The sequence below is a fragment of the Chrysemys picta genome, chromosome 2 (genome assembly GCF_011386835.1).
Source record: "Chrysemys picta bellii isolate R12L10 chromosome 2, ASM1138683v2, whole genome shotgun sequence".
In the NCBI taxonomy this organism is placed as follows: domain Eukaryota; kingdom Metazoa; phylum Chordata; order Testudines; family Emydidae; genus Chrysemys; species Chrysemys picta.
The window spans coordinates 258,860,095-258,885,094 of NC_088792.1; the positions used below are offsets into that span (position 1 = coordinate 258,860,095).

The window sequence follows — 25,000 nt, forward strand, 5'->3', positions numbered from 1 at the left end:
GGGATTATTTTTTCCAGTGTGCATTACTTATCAACATTGAATTTCATCTCCCATTTTATTGCACAGTTCCCAACTGACCATTTATTCCTATCCTATTTCCTATCTTTTAACCAGTTACTGATACATGAGAGGATCTTTCCTCTTATCCTATTTTTTATCCTATCCTATCCTTAATTTGTTTAAAAGCTTTTGGTAATGGACCTTGTCAAAAGCTTTCTGAAAGTCTAAATACGCTATATCAACTGGATCACCCGTATCCACATGCTTGTTGACTCCATCAAGCAGTCAGTAGATTGGTGAGGTATGATTTCCCCTTACAAAAGCCATGTTGACTCTTCCCCAACGTATCATGTTTATGTTTTATAATCTTGTTGTTTATTGCAGTTTCAAACAATTTGATGGGTACTGAAGTTAGGCTTACCAGCCTATAATTGCCAGGATCGCTTCTGGAGCCTTTTTAAAAAATAGGTGCTACATTAGCTATCTTCCAATCATCTGGTATGGAGCCTGATTTAAGCAATAGGTTACATCCCACAATTAATATATCTGCAAGTTCATATTTGAGTTCCTTCAGAACTCTTGGGTGAGTACTGTCTGGTCCTGATGACATATAATTTATCAGTTTGGTCCGAAACTTCCTCTATTGACACCTCAGTCTGTGACAGTTCCTCAGATTTGTTACCTAAAAAGAATGAGTTGGGTATAGGGCTCTCCCTTATGTCCTGTGCAGTAAAGAATGATGGAAAGAATTCATTTAACTTCTGTGCAATGGCCTTCTCTTCCTTTAGTGACCCACTGACTGTGGAAGGCTTCCTGTTTCTGATGTACTTAAAAACATATTTGCTGTTACTTTTTGTGTCTTGGTAGTTGCTCTTCCGATTCTTTTTTGACCTGCCTTGTCACATCTTTTCACTTGACTTGCCAGAGTTTATGTTCCTTTCTATTACTCTCAATAGAATTTAATGTCCAATTTTTATAGGATGCCTTTTTGCCTCTAACTGCCTCTTTTACTCTGCTAATTAGCCCTGGAGGCATTTTGTGGTCCTCTTACTGATTTTCTTTGTTTTTTTGAAATTTGGGGATCTACAATTAGTTTGAGCCTCCATTATGGCATTTTTAAATTGTCTTCTTGCAGTTTGCAGGCATTTCACCCTTGTGACTATTCCTTTACATTTCCATTTAACTAGCTTCCTTATTTCTGTGTAGTTCCCCTTTTTTGAAGTTAAATGCTACTGTGATGAGTTTCTTTGGTGCTTTTCCTCTTACAAGGATGTTAAATTTAATTGTGCTATTACTGACCGGTTCAGCTATATTCACCTCCTGGACCGGATCCTGTGCTCCATTTAAAACTAAATCAAGAATTGCATCTCCCGTGGTGGGTTCCAGGATGAGCTTTTCCAAGAAACAGTTATTTATGGTGTCTAGAAATTTTTATCTCTGCATCCCTTTTTGAGGTGACATATACCCAGTCAGTATGAGGATAGTTTAAATCAGCCTCTTGAATCTCCCTGAGCATTTCACAATCCTTGCCACGATCCTAGTCAGGTGGTCGGTAGTGTATTCCTACTGCTATACTCTTATTGATCAAGCATAGAATTTCTATCCTTAGAGATTATATGCTACAATTTTGATACATTTAAGATTTTTACTTTGACTCTATGCTTTCTTTCACATATGGTGCCACTCCCCCACCAATGCGACCTATTCTGTCATTCCCATATATTTTGTACCTGGTATTACCTTGTCCCCAAGTTTCCATGATGCCTGTTATATCAATACCCTCCTTTTAAGCCAGGCACGCTAGTTCATCCGTTTTAGTATTTAGACTTCTAACATTTGTATACAAACAGTTGTACATTTTGTCAATATTCAGTTGCTTGCCTTCATGTGTTATATTTAAATGGGACACTTTTGTGTTTGTCTGTTCTTCATTCGCTCCTACCTGTACTTTACCAACTTCTTTCCTATCCTTTTTTCTAGGATATAGAATTTCCCCTTTATTAAAGTAATCCCTAAGGGTTGCCTCTGCCCAAATCATGTGATTCACCACACCTGTTGGCTTTCCCCCAACCCTTTTTAAAAAAAATTCTCTACAGCCTTTTAAATTTTACATGTCAGCAGTCTGGTTCCACTTTGGTTTAAGTGAAGTCCACCCTTACTGTATTGGCTCCTTCTTTCCTCTAAGGTTCCCCAGTTCTTAATAAACCTAAAACCCTCCTCCCTACACTCTCATCTCATCCACACATTGAGACCCTACAGTTCTGCCTGTCTTTCTGGCCCCTGCTCATGTAACTGGAAGCATTTCAGAGAATGCTACCATGGAGGTCCCGGACTTCAATGTCTTATCTAGCAGCCTAAATTTGACCACCAGGACCTCTGTCTTACCTTTCCCTATGTCACTGGTGCCTACATGTACTATGACCACCAGCTCCTCCCCAGTACTGCATATAAGCCTGTCTAGAGGCCTTGTGAGATCTGCAACCTTTCCACCTGGCAGACAATTTACAATGTGGTTCTCCAAGTCATCACAGACTCAACTATCTATATTTCTAATAATCAAATCTTCCATTACTATTATCTGTTTCTTCCTAATAATTGGGGCTCCCTTCCCTGGAGAGGTATCCTAAGTGCAAGAAGATACCATGACATCATGTGGAAAGAGATTCCCAACTATGGGATGGTTTCTGTCCACTCCGGCCTGTTGCTCTCCTTCCATGAGACTTTCATCCTCCTTAATAGCACAGATTCTGTCTGATTGGGGGCGGGATTGCTCTATGATGTCCCTGAAAGTCTCATTTATGTACCTCTCTGTCCCCCGTAGCTCCTCTAGTTCAGCCACTTTGGCCTCAAAAGCCTGGATTGTTTCTCTGAGGGCTCCAAAGCTGTTTGTACTGCATGCACACATATGCTACCTGCCCACAAGGCAAGTAATCATACATGCTGCATTCAGTGCAATAAACTGGGTAGTCCCGCACTCTGCTGCTGGACTTTTGCCTGCATTATTTTTACTCTTGCAGTTTGTGTGTGTGTGTGTTAGTGGCCAAAGTTTAGACCAGGGGTAGGCAACCTATGGCACGTGTGCTGAAGGCAGCACGGGAGCTGATTTTCAGTGGCACTCACACTGCCCGGGTCCTAGCTTCCGGTCCGGAGGGCTCTTCATTTTAATTTAATTTTAAACGAAGCTTCTTAAACATTTTAAAAACCTTATTTACTTTACATACAACAATAGTTTAGTTATATATTATAGACTTAGAGAGAGAGACCTACTAAAAACGTTAAAATGTATTACTGGCACGCGAAACCTTAAATTAGAGTGAATAAATGAAGACTCGGCACACCACTTCTGAAAGGTTGCCGACCCCTGGTTTAGACTGTTTAAGTGTATCTGCCTCTTGGGCTGTCTCTCTCTCTAACCTCTCCTGTTCGCTGCTCCTGTTCATCAGCTCTTCTCATTGCTTAGGCGCTGTCTTTTAAAACCCCTGTTCCCCCTGAGTTCTCTGCCCCCTTTTCAAGGGATTCTAAAAGGGTTAGCGATCAAAGGATAGCAGTCTGGAGCCTCAGTAAGCTTGGCACAGCACACAGCCCCCACACCACACCACACTGTAATCTTTAATCAAACAAGCACATGGCAAGCAAGCAAATGTAAATGTGGGGGATGACAATTAGAGTCATTATGGGCTGGCAATCTGGAATGATTCTGCAGGGGAATGGAGTTCAACCAGCAGTTTTCCAAAACTGACAATACAGTGCTCAAGCTAATGTCTTAGAGAGGTGGGATCACCTGGTGTAGCTCAACAGTAATCTCTGAGATGAAGCTAGAAGTAACAGTTAATGGGCTTCTATGGGCAGTAACCTCTAGCTGTTCTCAATAGCAGCAGACCATAGTGATGAAGAGTCTTGAGTGATAAGAACATCCTCTACTGGACTGGAGAATAATATGTTGCATCAAACAGCTGAGCCTGTAGCCATTATATTTAGGTTTGTAAAGACCCTGTAGAAATCTGATATATTTAGTATTGTATAGTATGGTGATTTGAAGAACCTAAATAGACCCCTCACCATGTGGTTGTAACATAGTACAGTAACTCCTCGCTTAATGTTGTAGTTATATTCCTGAAAAATGCGACTTTAAGTGAAACGATGTTAAGCCAATCCAATTTCCCCATAAGAATGAATGTAAATGGGAGGGTTAGGGTCCAGAGAAAAATTTTTAACCAGACAAAAGACTATATTTTATATGTATTTTTTTATATATATATATATATATATATATATACACACACACACACACACAGTATAAGTTTTAAACAAACAATTTAATGCTGGTACACAGCGATGATGATTGTGAAGCTTGGTTGAGGTGGTGAAGTCAGAGGGTGGGATATTTCCCAGGGAATGCCTTACTGCTAAATGATGATGAACTAGCAATTGACTGAGCCCTCAAGGATTAACTCGTTGTTATTGTAGCCTCACACTCTACAAGGCAGCAGGAATGGAGGGAGGGGAGACAGCATGGCAGACAGAGACACACACGATGTGTGTGAGAGAGAGATGCGCATTGCTCCTTTAAGTATGCTGACCCCACTCTAAGTACACTGCCTTTTTAAGTTGATCAGCAAGCTGAGTCGGCAGCTACTGCCAGGAAGCTCCCTCCATCCTGAACCCTGTTCTGTGTCCCCCCCCCTGCTCTATGGAAGATGGGGTAAGCCGGCTGCAGGTGCAGAGGGGAGGGGGACATCCTGACATTAAACCCCCTTTTCCCCTTCCCCTACCTCTCCCCCCAAAGCAAGCAGGAGGCTCCGGGGAGCAGCTCCAAGGCAGAGGGCAGGAGCAGCACGTGGCAGTGGGGGGAGGGACAGCTGAACAGCCCTGCAATTGATAGCCTGCTGGGTGGCCGCTGCACAGGGAACTTAGGGGAGCGGGAAGCTGATAGGGGGGCTACCGGTCCACCCTGGTTCCAAGCCCCCACCAGCTAGCTGCAACGGGCTGCTATTCCTGCAAGCAGTGGACAAAGCAGATGGCTGCCAAACGACATTAGAAGGGAGCATTGCTCAACTTGAAACAAACGTGTTCTCTAGTTGATCAGCAACGTAACAACGAAACAACCTTAACCGGGATGACTTTAAGTGAGGAGTTACTGTATCTACGTAGCTACACTGTATAGAACAGGGGTCGGCAACCTTTCAGAAGTGGTGTGCCGAGACTTCATTTATTCACATTTATTTAAGGTTTTGCGTGCCGGTAATACATTTTAACATTTTTAGAAGGTCTCTCTCTATAAGCCTATATTATATAACTAAACTATTGTTGTATGTAAAGTAAACAAGGTTTTAAAAATGTTTAAGAAGCTTCATTTAAAATTAAATTAAAATGCAGATCTTATCAGTTTAGTGCAGTGGTTTTTAACCTGGGATGCACGCACAACCTGGGGTGCACGCACCCCCTGGGGTTGCGAGATGCCCTTTCTGGGGGTGCGAGACATGCAAGATTTTTTTTGTAGAAGGTAAATCATCGAAAACACAAATTAAGCACAGGCACATAAGTACAACTACTTTGTTTCATCAAACCTATGTATTTATTAACATTATACATGTTTTAAGGATTACTGTAATATACAAAGTTTTCAAGTTTTTAAGCTAATTGTAGTATAATTTTTGATAAGGGCTGCAAAGCGCTGGGACCAGGCCAAGAGCAGAGCCCTGGGCTGGCTGCCCGTACCCCAGGCTGGCAGGAGGGCTGAGCAGGGCCAGAGGCCTGGACCCGGCTGGCAGGGGGCCGGGCGGCTGGAACCCCAGACCAGCAGCGAGGTGAGCAGGGCCGGCAGCTGGTATTCCAGGCTGGCAGCAGGCTCAGCCCGCTGGTGGTCTGGGGTTCTGGCCACCGGTCTCTGCCATCCGGGATCCTGGCTGCCGCCCCGCTCAGCCACTGCCAGTGGGAGTTCCATTCACTCAGGTCGGCAGCAGGCTGAGTGGGGCCGGCGACCAGGACCCCAGAACAGCAGTGGGCTGAGCGACTCATCCTGCTGCCAGTCTGGGGTTCCGTCTGCTGGCTCCTGCCATCCGGGGTCCTGGCCACCGGCCCCACTCAGCCTGCTGCCGGCCGGGGGTTCCGTTCACCCAAGCCGGCAGCGGGCTGAGCAGGGCTGGTGGCCGGGACCCCGACTGGCAGCAGCTGAGTAAGCATTTTCTAAAATTCACCTCTATTTCTTTAAATAGGTACGATGACGCCATCCAGCTATATGACAGAATTTTACAAGAAGATTCAACCAATACAGTAAGTTAGATGGTTTCCCTGGAAATAATATTAGATTGTTTTAATTTATACTAAACCTTTGCTAGTATAAGTGTAGTGACATCACTGGGTAATTGATAAATCATTTTCTAAAACTTCCTAGTATAATATTCTAGCATTTAATTGTCTTCAGAATTATTTATTTTGCTTTCATCAAAAGGATTCAGGGTTGCATTTTCTTTTACGTATGTTGAATTTTGAGAGCCTACCACTGTAAGTGGTAGTCCTGTTCATTGACCTCAATGGGTATGTCTACACTGCAGCTGGGAGTGAGCCTCCCTGCCTAGGTAGACAGACTTGCACTAGTGGGGCTTGAGCTAGTGTGCTAAAGCTAGCAGTGTGGACATTGTGGATTGGGCTGGAGCTTGGGCTGTCAAGCAGTCCTGTAGGTGGCAATTCAGATGGTAGATGGACTAAAACTAGCCTATTATGTCTCTCCTATCCCTACCTTCTGTTAGTCTGATTTTGAAAATATAATTCAAATATGTTCTGGGAATGTTTGAATTGTGCAATACTTATCTCAGTTTAATAGCTGGAAGGCTATACACTTGCTCTTGAGTCAAACTGCAATTCATTGAACAGTGTGCCCACTTTAAAAAATCACTGTGCAGAGATTTTGGGCATCGGCCATGCAGACGGCACTTGCTATGTGTTCTTAAGTGTTACTTCAGTGCTGGTTGTGGAATTACTTTGCAGGATCTTGCCACCTGATATGCAAAATAGTTTGAAGGTGCAAATGATTAACTTTTTCCAGAGCCACCATGCTGGCTGCAGCTCATCTGTGTCACAGCTGTTGGATAAAGTTGAAAATTACCATGATATGGTAAAGGTAGGCTTGGGTCTTTTGTGTGGCAGTTGACTGATTCCAGATTCTGTTACAATGCATTAACAAAGGTAGTCAATATGCCTTTTTAATTTGGTAATGATTTATTGTTTCTTATTATTTTTGTATTAGTAAACTTCTCTGTGTATTCTTAGGACTTAATTTTGTCCTGTGGTTTTTTTTTTTTTTTTTTTTTTTAAATCAGCATTGGTGCATGACAGTTGTTTGAGCATTAGTAATAGCACCTGTGTATCTTGTGAGCGCTTAGCAAAATTTTATTTTTTAGATTTATAAAATTGCAGTTACTAGCTTCAAGCATCAACTAAATTAAAATAGTCTTTGCAAAATTAACCCATTTTCTTGGACTAAGTAATGTGTGTGTTCGTTTTTTGGACAGACAAGTAAAATATCGCTAGTCCTGTCTTATTAGTAGGTCATTCCTCAGTCATCGTGGAGGCTTTCACAGGAGTTTTGCAAAGTTGAATCAAGAACTGAAATTCTCCTAATACTTTTACACATAAGTCCCATTGAAGTATATGTGTACATGGATACTCAAGTGTATTAGTGTTTGTAGGGTTGAGATAGTAGTAACTGGATCTTGCATGCAGGGAGGCTCATTGGTCTCTAGGCTTAGCATTGTACATCACTGTGTTTACATAGCCTGACTTGCATCCACTTCAGTATTATGATGCATCTGATTTCCTTCACTTCCTCTCATTCCAATGTATTTTTTCCTCCAGAGGTATCAAATGAAACTGTTCTCAGTGGTAAAAAAGCTGTTCTTTACTGATGAACAGGCAAGAGAAAAAGCTTGATGGGAAGCCATTTTGCATAATTGTTATACATTCTTTCTCCTCTTGAATCGCAACTAATGTCCTTTTAACTCATAATTATTTTGTCTTCATCTCTCAGGAGGCTGATGCCACAGAGTCTCTGTACTCTTTCTGAAGATTTTTATTCTTTCAGTTTTTGATAGGTACTTACACAAGTACGATACTTTCTGGTATTCTAGACAGGCCAGAGGATTTGCAAGTCACATGTTCACCTTCAGGAATGGATTTCAAACTCCTCTAGCTTTTCTGCAATCTGCTTATTTTCCTTGGTTTCCTATTCATGTTTGAAAGACACACAGAAACATGGGGAAGCTGACTATACAGGGATAAGCTGATTAAAAACAACTCTACACCAACCATCAAATGCACAAAGTTGGAAAAAATATATGTAAATCATTTTTTGAAAGAAATGGCTCTTACATGTTATAACAAATGTAAATAAAGGATGTTCGAATAGCATGCTTCTAAATTGATGATGGCCCAGTTTTGGAGTCAGATTAAATTGTGTCTTTTTGCAACAATTTCTGGCTCATGAGAACTGGGCAGAATTCTGTCCAGTGGTGAAAAGAACAAAACTCACCACCCCTTTTAGCTTTCTCTAGAAGTCATGCTGAAACCAAGCAAAGATGCTTCTAAAGTATAGCCACATTTTACAAGAATAGGTCAGCTAGGTGCGTGTTTTGTGATCTTCTGCTGAAACCAATGGAAAATGGAGCTCCATATTATTTAAGATTTGGGTAGACCATAAGCCTTCGAAGTATTTGTTTTTGGCAGGTGCACTTTTCAGCTGTTTCCAAATGGCTAACATCATCCGAATCTGTGGTTTGTTAAATATTTTTATTTAAATGTATAATTTTGTTTTAATAAGGAACCACCATGCTTGACGAAATTATCTAATTATGTTTTTCTCCATTAAAAATCCTAAATACATTAATAGTGAAAGGTATAAAATAATGTAAAATGAAATAATAGAACAGGTGTGTGACATCTTGACTTTCTCAGATTCTGAAACTCGAGGAGGCTCTGTTCAATATAGTGGTGTTTTAAAGATAACGGTAGAATAGATTGTGTCAGTCTTGCATTTGAAGAGTGAAAGTCAAATAGAAACTTTTGATAAATTGTCAGGTATTGGAATTGTTTGTCATCTACCTGTTAATTATTTCCATGCACACATGTGGCTACTGTAGGAAAATAAATGTTTCAGGGTTTTAAAAAAGTAACCATTGCTGAGTTTGTCTTGGCACTCACTTTGCCATGTAGCAGTTTTTTCTGGTGTGCTGACACATGGAGTTGCTTAGATATATTAAACATTTTTTCTTGTTTGGCAAGTGCTGTAAGTGAAACAGACATTTATTCACACAAGTCATGTAAAAATCTCATACTGTATGGATTGACAGTTTCAGACAAAAAGCTGCTTGGGAATTGTACAAAGATTAAGAAATCATTTGTTTTTGAGATCCAGCAGATTTTTTTAATTGTAGTAAATGGAATTATGAACTTAAGTTCATGAAATACAAAAGTACATCTTCATGTCAGTTTTTGTTAGATTTAAAACTACTGAATTAAGAGAATGACCAGAAGAAGAACTCTTTGTAACCCCAAAAGCTAGTCTCATTCACCAGCAGAACCTGGTCCAATAAAAGATATTACCTCACCTGCTTTGTCTCTAATATCCTGGGGCCAACATGGCTACAACACTGCAAACAACTATTTTATTGAGCTATTTAAGGATGGAGGTTGAAGGAGGTGTTTAATTTTGTATAAATGTAAAAGCTCACTTAAGAACATTTCATTCTTCCTTTCAGATCTCTAGCTGGAAGAAAAGTAAGCCATTCGATATAGGAGCCATGTTAAAATTGTTTTATTTATATTACAGTAGTGAGATTGGGGTTCCATCGTACTACTGTACGGGCACTGAACAGACACAAAGTAAGAGAAAATCTCTGCCCTGAAGAGTTAACAATCTAGGGTGTGGCTAGAATGAGAGAGGGACAGGAGCCCAGGTGGGGTGATAGGAGCAGAGGGAGACACAGACAGGCTGGGGACACTGGAGTAGGGGCTAAAAGGGCCAAAACCCCATAATGTGGACTCACTTCTAGAACCCAAAACTGAACTGAAGTTCAGTCTCTGCAATCATCTGCTGTCAGCGTATAGTTATAAAACCCAGTGGCAAAGACTGTGTGTCATTCTCCTCTAGGGTGTGGTGCACACTGAGCATAATAGCTTGCTGCTGCTATCCGTTATTGTGTTAGCTCTAGCGTTAAAGGTCTGTTTGGTGGATAGTAATATCTGAACCCTGCTGATGACCCAAGTTTGGAGTTAGTATGGTTCCAAATAGAATTTCTGTTTTTCCAGTTTAAAAAAATATTAGGAATTTGCATATTTTTTAAAAAACTGTGCAAAGTTAAGCACTGAAAAGTTAGGAAATGCCAGAATTAAGGTTACCTGAGTAACCTTAAATCCAGCCCCTTGTGAGTATGCATTATGATCCAGTCTTTTGATTTGCTAGAGAGGGGATGTAAATTATTGGTCTTTAACTGTTTCTATCAGAATTTAAAATAATAATAATAATAATGGAACATCTTTATAAAGTGTTAAAAAATTGATTTTACAAAAACAAAATTTGAGGCCAGATTCAACTTTTGACCTTTTTATTTTGTGGAGTATTTTTTATAATGTAGTTCTTAGTATCCCCACTAACAGGTTTGAGAATACTATCACTATGTTCTGAATGGTATTCTTGTAGAGGATTTAGTAATAAACCTGTTCAGAGTAAGTAGAGTATCAGTCTGTCTCCCGTAGGTGCTTATATACCCCTAATTGCCATAGTATGTGAGCATATCACAGTCTTGAACGTGTAGATCCTCATAACACCCCTCTGAGATAGGGCAGTGTTACCCCATTTTACAGATGGGGAACAGAGAGACTAAGGGCGAGGCAAACTTTTTGGCCCAAGAGCCACATCTGAATGGGGAAATTGTATGCAATGCCATGAATGTAGGGCTGGGACAGGATGTTGGGGTGCAGGAGGGACTGTGGGGTCTGGGAGGGGGTGCAGTGTGCAGGAAGGGCTCAGGGCAAGGGGTTAGGGTGCAGGAGGGTGTGGGATGCAGGAGGGGGCTCAGGGCATGGGGTTGGGGTGCAGGAGGGATGCAGCAGGGGTTTGGGGGCTCAGGGCAGGGGGTTGAGGTGCGGGAGGGGGCTCAGGCAGGGGGTTGGGGTGCAGGAGGGGTGCGGCTGGGGTGTGGCAGGGGTGCAGGCACCGGTCCAGCCCCACTTACCTGGGTGGCAGCAGCATGCAGCGGGGCTAAGGCAGGCTCCCTGCCTGCTCTGGCCCCATCCCGCTTCCAGAAGTGGCCAGCATGTCTGGCAGTGGCTCCGGGGGGTGGGGTGAGGTGGGGAAGGCGGCTCCGCCCTCACCTGCGGGTACCATCCCCAAAGCTCCCATTGGCCACGGTTTCCCATTCTGAGCCAATGGGAGCTGCAGGGGGTGGTCCTGCAGTGAAGGGCAGCGCACGGAGCCCTCTTCCCCCTTCCCCCACTTGCCCCAGGGGCCGCAGGGACATGGTGCTGGCCGCTTCCGGGAGCGGCACAGGGCTAGGGCAGGAAGGTAGCCTGCCTTCGTCCTGCTGTGCCACGGGGCTGGCAATCCCGCTGGCCAGATTGAAAGCCCTGACGGGCCGGATCTGGCCCGCGGGCCATAGTTTGCCCTCCCCTGGGCTAGATATATGCCTAAATCCTGTTATGGAATTGCTACTTTAGGCACCTAAATAAAAAATTTAGATTCTCAAAACCCTGGCTCAGCAGCCACCTAAAGCTGTAGGTGCTTATGTTTCCACCATTAAAGTTCCTGAGGTGTCTGAATTTCTGCTGATGGGCATATGCATTGCCGCCCTAGTTGTGATGCCACCAGGCTGCTTATCATGTTGGCTCCGGCAGTATCCTCAGAGTAAGTGTTCCCCCTCCTATCTTGCTTGCAAGCTCAATCCACTAAGCATTCTCAGAGGCGCTGTCTAAGAACATGCCTTCTAGACTGGGCCCCACACGAAACACAGTGGACTAGGGTGTGTTGGTGCTTCCCTTATGCCCTAGAGCCCAGTGGTAAGAGCATTTATAAGAGCAGTTATCTTCTATGATGAGATAACTGGCTCTGTGGATGAGGGGAAAGCAGTGGATGTGTTATTTCTTGACTTTAGCAAAGCTTTTGATACTGTCTCCCACAGTATTCTTGCCACCAAGTTAAAGAAGTATGGGCTGGATGAATGGACTGTAAGGTGGATAGAAAGCTGGCTAGATCGTCGGGCTCAACGGGTAGTGATCAATGGCTCCATGTCTAGTTGGCAGCCGGTTTCAAGTGGAGTGCCCCAAGGGTCGGTCCTGGGGCCGGTTTTGTTTAATATCTTTATTAATGATCTGGAGGATGGTGTGGACTGCATGCTCAGCAAGTTTGCAGATGACACTAAACTAGGAGGCGTGGTAGATACACTAGAGGGTAGGGATCGGATACAGAGGGACCTAGACAAATTAGAGGATTGGGCAGAAAAAAACCTGATGAGGTTCAACAAGGACAAGTGCAGAGTCCTGCACTTAGAACGGAAGAATCCCATGCACTGCTACAGACTAGGGACCGAATGGCTAGGTAGCAGTTCTGCTGAAAAGGACCTAGGGGTCACAGTGGACGAGAAGCTGGATATGAGTCAACAGTGTGCTCTTGTTGCCAAGAAGGCTAACGGCATTTTGGGCTGTATAAGTAGGGGCATTGCCAGCAGATCGAGGAACGTGATCGTTCCCCTTTATTCGACATTGGTGAGGCCTCATCTGGAATACTGTGTCCAGTTTTGGGCCCCACACTACAAGAAGGATGTGGAAAAATTGGAAAGAGTCCAGCGGAGGGCAACAAAAATGATTAGGGGTCTGGAGCACATGACTTATGAGGAGAGGCTGAGAGAACTGGGATTGTTTAGTCTCCAGAAGAGAAGAATGAGGGGGGATTTGATAGCAGCCTTCAACTACCTGAAGGGGGGTTCCAAAGAGGATGGAGCTCGGCTGTTCTCAGTGGTGGCAGATGACAGAACAAGGAGCAATGGTCTCAAGTTGCGGTGGGGGAGGTCCAGGTTGGATATCAGGAAAAACTATTTCACTAGGAGGGTGGTGAAACACTGGAATGCGTTACCTAGGGAGGTGGTGGAGTCTCCTTCCTTGGAGGTTTTTAAGGCCCGGCTTGACAAAGCCCTGGCTGGGATGATTTAGCTGGGAATTGGTCCTGCTTTGAGCAGGGGGTTGGACTAGATGACCTCTTGAGGTCCCTTCCAACTCTGATATTCTATGATTCTATGATTCTATGAACCTGGGTCTCTCAAGACCCAGACTAGCATTCTGAACACTGGACTATCCTTCCACCTGAGGTACAACTTTCCTCTTATTCTTCAGCTCAGCTAATCAGAAGATTAAATTAGATTGACAGTGGGTTGGATCTTCTAGCAACAGCTATGCTCCAGTGAAGAAGGCTGCATTTGACCAGAAGTCCAGCCTTAGCCCTACCTAAGGGAACAATCAGAAGTCTGGGTAGAATTTTCACATTGTCCTTGACATTTTCTATTCTCTGGGCCCTCTTCAGCAAGTTATTTGCAAATGTGTCTAAATTTAAGCATGAGTAGTTCCATTGACTTCACTGGGATACTTATGCACTTAAGTACCTTGCTGAATCAGGACCTAAACAGGGTATTTACACCCAAACACAGGGTTCTGATTTGGTCCCAGACCATCCAGGGGTTTAAAAATAATCTCCACTAACAGCTTGGTTTCATGTTCATGGAAGCAGTACATGGATTTGACCATGTATGTTTACACTTGTCTGCCCCATTTTGCTGGGAGGTAGCTGAATTCTACACAAGCTGGATGTAGTTGATGTTATGTGGGAACCCAGGTACTATGCTGCATCATTAGGGTCTCAAGGCTATGGATAACTTCAACAAAAATCAGGTATATTGTCCTCAATAGTTAATGCAAACACAGCCTCTGCTCAGTCCTCGTATTGTCTCCCACTCGCAACAAGCACAGCTACTGTCTTGTTTGTTTGAATCAAAGCTGCTTCACTTTCATCCAGATCTGTACTCCTGTCAAAGACAGGGAGAGTAATGAGACTGTAGAATCTGGGTGTCGTAGATCTAAGTAGGGTTGCCAATTTTGGTTGGCCATATTCCTGGAGGTTTCATCACACCACATAATCTTTAATTAAAAATTAACCTTTATTTCCTGGAGACTCCAGGGCAATCCTGGAGGGTTGGCAGGCATAGATCTAAGGGTCATCAGCATGTTGACAGTGCTGTAGCCCAAAATTTTCTCTGCCTCCCTTAGTGGCTTTACATACTTTTAAACAGGAGGAGGTCAGGTGGGATCCTGAGGGACCTGCACATTCTGGTGCCTTTGTGGAGGAGCAGCAGTTGTTCAACAGTATGCTCTGAAGGAAAGGAGCAAATCTACAGACGAGCCATTCCAACCAGCCGTCCGGGAGGAGGTGGCATTTAGCAACAGCTATCAAATTCTTGTTCTCTCTTACTTCTGCCTTGGTTTTTTGCAGTTTGAAGAAAATTATCTGGTCTTTAGTTTCAGAAGGTTACTAACCCTTTTATAAAAATGAATTTGACCATGGATAAAAACAAAAAATATTCTTGATTTTTGCTTTGAAGAATTTCATTCATTTTATAATTCACAACATTAAATTTCTGTAACATTGAAACCAGTTACACAAAATGTGGAACTGTTCCTTCATGCAAGAGAGTCAGTAACTGCAAAACCATCTCCTGATAATACTCTCCTTCCAACCATGAAATTTAGAACGATCTCAGACTTTCTGTTGGTATGTTTTTACTAATCAAATGCAGAAGTTGATAAATGCTCAAATCCCCACTTCACTTTTAGTCTACTTAATGCTAATTAAAAAGAATCATGACAAATGGAGGATTAGTTCTTGAGCCAGAGTGGGGATTATTAGGTTTTTAAAAGGAATAGCTTGGAAAGGTTCATTGTTTAATAAAGAAATATGTGACATTCTAAAGCACCTTAGCCCATATGATACTGATTATAGTATGTGTTTCTTTAAGATGACATTTCTTTCCATTAAGAATGTTGGCTTCACAGAGTTAGCCAATAGCTGCTCCAGTGTTTTGTTTTAAACTCTGAGAAATTGATAGGGGGAATTCCATGTCATAAGTTCTGCATGGTCAAGCAGCATAGATTTTGTTGCAATGACAGACATTTTTGTCTTGTTCCTAAAATTCTTCTTGAGTTGGAAAGGAAAAAAGAGCCATTTGTATGACAAACTTTTTTCTTATAATCTTTTTTGCTGAGATATAAAGAATGTGAAGTACTTCTTCAGGTAAATTCAAACTTAGCTGTAGGGGTGTCAGCTTTTATTTTTCTACTTCCACAGCTGCTCTCATTTTTAGAACACTTATAATGTTTTTGAGATTGCATTTCTTGGGCAGTTTTGGGTGAACATGTATTGTGAAATACTGAAAACCCAAATCTGAATTAACTAAGTGAGATTTGTAAATTCATTATTTTTCCAGCAATGTTTACATTTCTTAAATCTATTGGGTTTTATTTTCCCTAGCTAAAATACTGCCTGAAGTATTCTAAAATGCATGATAATTATAAACTGTCTGTATAACCACTGCCATTGAGGATGGTATTCAGTTGGGTGTGTGGAACAAATAAATGTCAAGTCTTTTAGAATATAATTGCTATTTTCCCCTTGAATGCAAAAGCACAATTAATAGCTTTTGTCTGCCAAGCTGCATCTAAATTGTAAAATCTTTCAACGTCATACATGCAGAAACAGAGAATCTTGCCAATTGTGTAAATAATAATTACTTATTTATCTGTCTTCAACCCCTTACTAAACATCCTCATGACATCCTGGGAGATAAGGGAGTACATAACTCCTCGCTTAACATTGTAGTTATGTTACTGAAAAATGCTACTTTAAGTGAAACGATGTTCAGCGAATCCAATTCCCCATAAGAATTAATGTAAATGGGGGGGTTAGATTCTAGGGAAATGTTTTTCACCAGACAAAAGACTATAAAATATTATACATATACACAGTATAAGTTTTAAACAATTTAATACTGTACACAGCAATGATGATTGTGAAGCTTGGTTGAGGTCATGGAGTCAGAGGGTGGAATATTTCCCAGGGAATGCCTTGCTGATAAATGTTGAACTGACAGTCGGCTGAGCGCTCAACGGTTAACACGTTATTAATAGATTTCAGAGTGGTAGCCGTGTTAGTCTGTATCAGCAAAAACTAGGAGAACTTGTGGCATCTTAGAGACTAACAAATTGATTTGAGCATAAGCTTTCGTGTGCTAAAACCCAGTTCATCAGATGCATGGAGTGGAAAATACAGTAGGCAGATATATATACACAGGACATGAAAAGATGGGAGTTGCTTCAAGAACTATAACATTCAAAAACCAGTTGGAGAATACTTCAGTCTCCTTGGACACTCAATAACAGACTTAAAAGTGGCAATTCTTCAACAACAAAAATTCAAAAACAGACTCCAGTGAGAAACTGCAGAACTGGAATTAATTTGCAAACCGGACACCATCAAATTAGATCTGAATAAAGACTGAGAGTGGATGGGTCACTACAAAACCGAAAAACTAATTTCCCCCTACTGTTACTCATGCCTTCTTGTCAACTGTTTGAAATGGGCCACCCTGAATATCACTACAAAAGTGATTTTTCCTCCTGTTGATAATAGCCCACTTCCACTTTAATTGTCTCATTAGAACTGACCCCCCACTTGGTAAGGTAACTCCCATCTTTTCATGTATTGTGGATATATATCTGCCGACTGTATTTTCCACTCCATGCATCTGATGAACTGGGTTTTAGCCCACAAAAGCTTATGCCCAAATAAATTTGTTAGTCTCTAAGGTGCCACAAATACTCCTTGTTGTTTTTATTGTTGTTAATGTAGCCTCACACGCTACAAGGCAGCATGAATGGAGAGAGGAGACAATAGACGCAGGGCAGTGGCTGCAAACATTCCCTGTAGAAACTGAACGTGATGAACCCATGCTATCCCACTGGAGTGCACCACTCCCTCCACTTTCCAGAGTGCCAGAGGGGCGGCGGCAGCCGTGCATGTGTGTGTGAGTGAGAGACCGTGTGTGTGTGTGAGAGACGCGCATTGCCCCTTTACGCTGACCCCGCTCCAAGTACACTGCCTTTTTAAGTAGATCAGCAAGTTGAGACAACAGCTGCTGCCAGCAAGCTCCCTCCGTCCTGAGCCCTGTCCTGTTCCTCCCCCTACCCCTGCTCTGTGGAGATGGGGTACAGGAGTGGGGAGAGGGGGATACCCTAACATCAGCACCCCTCCTCCCCCCACCCCCTGCACAGCAAGCAGGAGGCTCCCAGGAGCAGCTCCAAGGCAGAGGGCAGGAGCAGCACATGGCAGGGGGGAGTGGAACACCTGAACTGCCCAGCAATTGATAGCCTGCTGGGCGGCTGCCACACAGGGAACTTAGGGTAGCTGATAAGGGGGCTGCCGGTCCATCTTTGTTCCAAGTCCTCCCACCAGTTAGCTCCAATGGGCTGTTCTTCCTGCAAGCAGTGGACAAAGCAGGCGGCTGCCAAACAATGTTATAAGGGAGCATTGCACAACTTTAAACAAGCATGTTCTCTAATTGATCAGTGACGTAACAACAAAACAACGCTAACCGGGATGACGTTAAGTGAGGAGTTACTCTATAATTCCCATTTCACAGATGGCCAAACTGAGGCACAGAATGACTTGCTGCTCAAGGTTGCAGCTGGAGTATAAATCAAAATGAGGATTAGAACACAATACTGCCCCAAATCACGATTTTCATGTAAGTCTTTGTGATAGTGGTGTTTTTTTTCTTAAGGCCCAAGCTGTTAGTCTTGTTGATTTATATGAGGATCTCAATTTTTTTTTGGTAAATTTTCAAGCCCTCATGGTTGCAGAAAAGCTTGAAAACATAACCTGAGTGCACTCTAAATGCTCTTCAACTGGAGGACAAATAAAAATGAAAATGTATTATTATTTTGAATTTTTGGTTTTCTAAAAAAAAATCAAATCTCATGATTTTATGGGCTTGATTCATGATTTTTTTTTTTTTTTTAATACTTCAGGTTGGCAGTGCTGAACACATGAGTATGTGAACTCCTGGTCCAGTATTCAGACAATTTCCCTTTTATTTTGCTGATGGAATTGAAAACCTGTAGACCTATTAATAGAAAACCTATTAAAGTCACGCCCTCCTTTCAAATCCTTCCCAACAATTTTAAATAGTTTCAACAAAATAGCTTCAGTAAAATACATTAACTCACCAATTTCTTTTACTCCGTGCCATTTTAAAAGCACTTTGTTCTTCCAGGTTCTGTGCTTTCTCTGTGAAATGCCAGCACCGCTCTTAAATGTCCAGAACTCTCACTTCAGCTGAGAGTTGCCATTTGTAAGTAAGACATAGGACATTTTATTCAACATTTCCCCAAAAAGGCACTTTTTGGGAGGGGACTAGATGTTGGTTTAAAAATCTGAATTGTTCTGTTTTGGTTTTGCGGTTGGGGTTCGGTGATGGGGAAAATATTAGAAACAGAAAATTAAGTATAGTGTTCAAGAGACTTAGTGAGACTTGGTGCAGGTAGGAGCCCGGGCTTGCAGGGAAGGAATGTCTTCAAACTGCGCACATAATTCATCTCAGACCTGAATGCTATGCACTGCTGATTGGAGCCTGCTAATCATTCCAGATTGTTTGATCTTCTGATGTGACCATGTATCCCGTAGGTGCTAGTCGCAGATGATCAGTTTATACTTGTGTCCTAAAAAAAGATGTAAGGTTTCCAGAAATAGGTGGCTTGGGGTCTGAAAGGTCTGTGCTGTCTAGAAGAATACTGTGGTCTGCGACTAGAACTACAACAGCTGAGAGTCTATTTCCAAACTATTCTGGAAGGGCCTACTTAACTGAAGGAGCTTCATTCAGACGAAAAGAAACGCTCTTTTCAGGGAGAGTGAGCTGACTGCTCTGTATGTTGTTGCCAATGAAGTTGTTGGATGCATTGGTTGGCTTGTTGGATTAAACAGCTAATTTAAATTCCCAAGCAGTTTTGTTTCTGTTCAGTCTTCTGATTTGTTGGTTTTTTTCAGGGCATAAAACACTGCTCTACAGCCAAAATGCTTCTGAAATAAATGTAGTCAAACTTTACTAATTCTGGGTCACTGAGAGCAAAAATGATGCTTAAAATTGTTGATTGGCTCTAGTTTTCAAGATATGCTATTGGGTCAGTATATACGACCCTTGACTTGGGAATGGCAGAGGATAAGATCCTTGGGAATGGCAGATCTCAATTTAAACCAGAAATGACTAAAATACATCTTTGACTGGATCTATGAATAAATCTATGGCTGGGTTTGGACAGTACTTTTTTTTTAGGCAAAACAATGAATGATGCAATCTGAAGCTGGTATTGCGTCATACATGATATGAATTGCATCATGTTATTCCTAGAAGTCATGGATGATGCAATCATAATGAAGCTTACATCACTCTGCTGAACAAATTGCCCTATATCAGCTCTAGAAATCATACAGTGTCGTGCTCTCTTATTTGTCAGTGTTTGATTTTGCAAAGGGACACATTTCTGTTTAGCCAAAGTGAGCAGAGATGCCTCGTACTTGTGTGAACAGTGCAGATAACTTCGGCTATGTTTGTGGTGAAGTGACTTTTGCATCACAAAAGCGCAGTATAACCACTATGGTTAAGAAAGCCTATCGCCTTTATTTTGGCTGCAAAATTGGAGATCAGGACAAGAAGTGGGCCCCACACATATGCTGCAACACTTGTGCAACAAATCTTCGCCAGTGGTTGAACAGGAAAAGGAAATCTACGCCTTTTGCAGTGCCAATGATTTGGAGAGAGCCAACAGATCATACCAGCAATTGTTACTTCTGCATGGTGCCTCCAGTTGGGAAAGGTGTGTCAAAGAAGAAAAAGTGGACTGTGCATTATCCAAACATTCTATCAGCTATACGCCCAGTACCCCACGGAGAAGGACTGCCGATTCCTGATGCACCAGAATCATTCTCACTGGAGTCAGACGAGGAAGAGGATGAAACTTCTGGTCCTGAACAATCAATGTCACCAGACCCACATTTTCTCCCATCCTCCTCCTCTGAACCACACCTCATAACACAAGGTGAACTGAATGACCTTGTCAGGGATTTGGAACTACCCAAGAGTAAGGCAGAGCTGTTGGGCTCCAGACTACAGCAGTGGAATCTCCTGGCAGGTGATGTTAGGGTTTCCATGTTCCGTGACCGTCAAAAGGATCTTGTCCCATTCTTCTTCATGGAAGGTGATCTTGTAGCCTGCAACAACATCGATGGTGTGATGGCAGCCCTCAACATCGTTCACGATCCAGATGAGTGGAGACTGTTCATTGATTCATCGAAGACGAGTCTTAAAGCTGTTTTACTGCATAATGTTTTGCCATCAATTCCAGTTGGTCATGCAGTCCATATGAAGGAAACCTATGACAACATGAAACAACTTTTGAGGTGCATAAACTATGACCAACATCAGTGGCAGCTTTGTGGCGATTTGAAGGTTGTTGCTCTCTTGCTTGATCTGCAGACTGGATACACAAAGTACTGCTGTTTTCTCTGCGAATGGGATAGTCATGCAAGAGATTCCCACTACATCAAGAAAGATTGGCCATTCCGACAGTCATTGGAGCCTGGGAGGAAAAGTGTTCAGCATCCACCACTTGTTGAATCAAGGAAGATTTTGTTACCACCCTTACACATCAAGCTGGGTCTGATGAAGAACTTTGTCAAGGCCATTGACAAAACACAAGCAGCTTTCAAGTACCTCGGTGGAAAATTTCCAAGGTTAAGTGAAGCTAAGATAAAGGAAGGTGTCTTTGTTGGTCCTCAGATTCGTGAACTTCTTCGAGATGATGCATTTGACCATGCACTGCGTGGCAAGGAAAAGACGGCATGGAAAGCCTTCCAGTTAGTGGCAATAAATTTTCTCAGAAACAACAAGGCAGACAACTACAGGTTGTTGGTGGAAAACCTCCTCAAGGTATACAAAAGCCTTGGTTGCAACATGTCACTAAAGATACATTTTTTGCACTCACATCTAGATTTTTTTCCACCGAACTGCGGAGCAGTGAGCGACGAGCACGGCGAGCGATTTCACCAGGACATTGCAACAATGCTATCAGGGCAAATGGAGCCCATCAATGCTTGCAGACTATTGCTGGTCAGTGACAAGAGATGCTCCATTTAATGAATACAAGAGACAAGCCAAGAAGCACCGAGTAGACACTGAATAGGACTAAACTATGTACAGAATAGTTTTTTGCCTTTTGTTTCACAATAAATTTTATTTATATAACCCTTTTGCTGATTTTTAAAGTGTTACATAAACAGGACAGGTGAAATATTATCATGTAAAGCAACCATAAACACATGAAAAGACCTAGGTTTACAATTTATGATTAAAACTCTACTATCTATACAATATACATAGACATAAAATGTAAACACTTAAATATCTTAGAAACAGTAGCCAATCAGTTGTTTTAATTGTCTTATTTGAATTCAGCACATCAAAATACATAATAAATAGCACATTTTATCTCTGAAGCAGACGACTTCTCAAAAATTGTAGACCAGTGAAATTAATACCTATTGGAGAACATTATCCAAAAGCTATCTTTTCAAATGGGGGAATATAAGAGTGTGTTTCTTTTTCTTTTGTGGCTACAGAACTAAGTTCTGTTACTGAGCAATTATTTATTTTGCTTTAAATAGTAAATACACCTATGCAAGGATGTAGGATCTCTAACACCTAATTAATACTACAGCAGAACCCTACCATCATTAAAATAATTATTCAGAAATGAACTCTGTCAGCCTGTCACCTACAAAAAATAGCTCCTTTCTCTGTAGGTCTTCATATGTCATAACCAACACATTAAATTCCCCTCAGAGGCCCTTGGGCAGCCAGTGGAGATCCAAAGCACTGGTATTATGATGCTTGCGGATACCCTGCTCAAGAAGCAAGCCATTGTCTTCTGCACCGGTTTCAGTCTCCAAATGGTTTAGATTAAATGTTGCATCTTGTGATACAATATTACACAAAGTATTCCTTTTGTTGTAAATATAGAGACAGTATTCCTTTCAAATGGTGGCAGCATATCCTAGTCAATAGACTACTAGACTAAAACACAGCAGACCTAGTTTGTAGTCCCAGCTCTGCCACTGGCCTGCTTGGTGATGTTGGGCTAGTCACTTTCCCTCCCTGTGCCTGAATTTCCGGATCTGTAAAATGGGGATAATGATGCTGACCTCCTTTGTAAAGTGCTTTGAGATCTACTGATGAAAAACAGTACAGGTATTATTATTTTATTTTATTAGAGAGATGGCCAAAATAAAGACAAATCTCTGCAAACTGTTGACAGTTGAGCATATTAAATACATTGTTTTTGTCTGTTACCTTTGTTTATATTTCATCACAGATATTTTTTAATCATTATACAAAATTTAAAAACTTAGGAAAGTGATGTACAGTACGTTGCTGCTGTGTATAACTAATGCTAGAAATTTTCAAAGCCAATTGGGGATTTAGCTACGCAACTCCCATTAAAAGTAGAAGTATCAACATTATTACCCAAACTGTAGTTTGGCTAGGAAACATGGATTAACATGATTGCTCTTGTGAGTTTAGACCTACCACACTGCTCCCTTAGTCTTCAGATCCCTTTGGTGGCTTCCTCTCTACCTCTGAATTAAATTTAAGTCCCAAAGCATGATGTCCTTGTTTTCAAGATCCCACATAGTTTGGCTTTTGTCATTTCATTTCCCCTTTGTTCTGTCCTAGCAGCATGCCTCGATGTTGTCGAGTTTCCACATGACCTAACCTTTACCCAGACCTTGTTAGCAGTGCTTTCTGTCTTCCCAGTTGCTCTCAAAACTCCTTTCTATCATGGACCTTCGTCCTCTTGGTTAAAAAAATAAGAGGAGTAGCATTTTTAAAAAATCTTGTGGAACCTCCAAGATCTATGCATTACTGATAGGAGTAACCACATGGCTGTAGGCAGTAAGCATTCAACCTCCCTTATCCATTTAGTCCATGTACTTGTTACCCTTACTCTTATTGATTGTATGAAAGTAAATTTTAATCTCTTCCATACAAGGATTTCATCTTTCATTTTTCCATTAAGTACCATGGCACCATATACCAATTACAGCAAGAATGTTCATGACTAGTGATAAGACCTCCGTTCTGCATCACACCTGAAGTTTAATACTGAGATCTACACTGTATTTTGATACAGTACTGACTCAAAGGAAAGAATTATACCTACTATATTACCAACAATACAGGAAAAATTGTGGGAAATTAGAGGTTTATCTTCTAAGTACTTGTCTAATCCAACGCTGTTGAGTTTGGGATTTGATTATTTGAGTTATCACTTCTTCTAGAGCATAATTACAAAACTTGTGTTGCTTCTTTGCAGACTTGCTCAAGTTTTCATTTAATCTTAGAGGGCCAAAGTTGTTAACAGAAAGAATAAACTTCAGTAAGTGTCAAGTTTCTTTCTAACTTTGCTGGTCTCATTTTTTTTATATTCTTGAATTCTGTTACAGTGAATGTTACATTCTTGCCTCCAACCTAGAAGAAATTAAATTAGGCAATTCCTAAAAAGATGAGTATGTAATTAGAGATTAATAAAGGATTAAGGGTAGCCAAAAACGTAGAGACTTGCAGCAGTCCATGCTTGACTATGTGGCTGGGATGGCGTGACACAAAGAAGTTAATTTCAGAAATATGATTTCAAACTGTGAAATGAACATCTCTTTAATAAAAAATGAAGCAATATTTATTGAACAATTGTTCATTTCCATGCAACCCAAGCATCTAGATATTTTCTTTACATGGTTTACTTTTGTTACTAATTTTTCTCAAATTCTGTGTGTTCATATAGAAATATATATGAGCCTGGTATTATGGGGGGGTGACTTTCTTGAGGACTCTGGAGGAGGGTGGCCCTTGGGTGACCTTTTCATAATTTAGCATTTTTTGCCTCTCGCGTATACCATGAAATTTACTTAAAAAAAAAAATGATAGCTCTATTTATGAGAGATCAGCCTGTAAAGCAGTGGTCCCCAAACTTTTCAGGGTCGTACCCCCTCCACCCCTGTCCGCGCATCCCCTCACCGGGAACAGGGTCCCAGCTCCTGGGGGGGCAGACACGGACAGAGGTAAGGGGAGCAGAAGCTGTGGGCTGTGGCTGGGAATGGAGCCATAGCCAGTGGCCTAGACTGGGGGCGGGGCCGGGTGCGGAGCCACTGCCAGGTCGGGGATCGAAGCTGGGGGCGGGGCTGGGGATGAGGCCAGAGCAGGGTGGGACTGGATGGTGCACCCTCCCAGTGCCCCTCCCGAATGTTCCCACAGTTTGGGGACCTTTGCTGTAAAACTTCTACAGGTCCAAGATTTAATAAAGCCCATCCTGGGGCTCAGCCTAATGTAACCTTGGGGGAGGAATTCCACACTTGTGGGAAAAGGAAGAAAAATGGTACATGTTTCCTTATTTATTTTAAGGAGAGACAGGAGGGCAGGCAAAAAGCAGCTATTTAGAATGTTAGGATCTCTTTCAAAGGAGATGGGTTGGGGCAGAAAGGGCAGGTGAGGCCGTCAAAAGTGCATGAGAAATGCATTTATCAAATGGCCTATAAAGTTATGATTAATAGCTTTATGGCATGCAAAGGAACATGGGAGATGTGGTATAGATGACACGGCCCTTACCCAAAGTGTGCAATCTAAATTTTAGGTATGATTGGGGGAGGGAGAGTCATGAGCGATAGTAAGAGGATGGAGAGAGAAAATAAGGGATACCTAAGTTTAGTGTGGATACTGCCACCACATGGGGTAGGGGTATATGAGTGCATACTAGATATAGAGAAGAATGCTTCTGCGTGTCTATCTGTAGTACTTGTGATCAT

At 41.9% G+C, this 25,000-nt stretch overlaps 1 protein-coding gene across 2 annotated transcripts in view; it reads left to right on the plus strand.

The window, feature by feature from the left end:
* Window positions 1–25,000, plus strand: part of EMC2 (ER membrane protein complex subunit 2) — a 61,816-nt gene that overhangs the window by 20,558 nt on the left and 16,258 nt on the right. For both annotated transcript variants that reach the window (XM_005287280.4, XM_065586024.1), the window contains exon 5: window positions 6,216–6,273. In XM_005287280.4, the coding sequence (XP_005287337.1) occupies window positions 6,216–6,273 (58 nt within the window). The remainder of the gene's footprint in view (window positions 1–6,215; window positions 6,274–25,000) is intronic.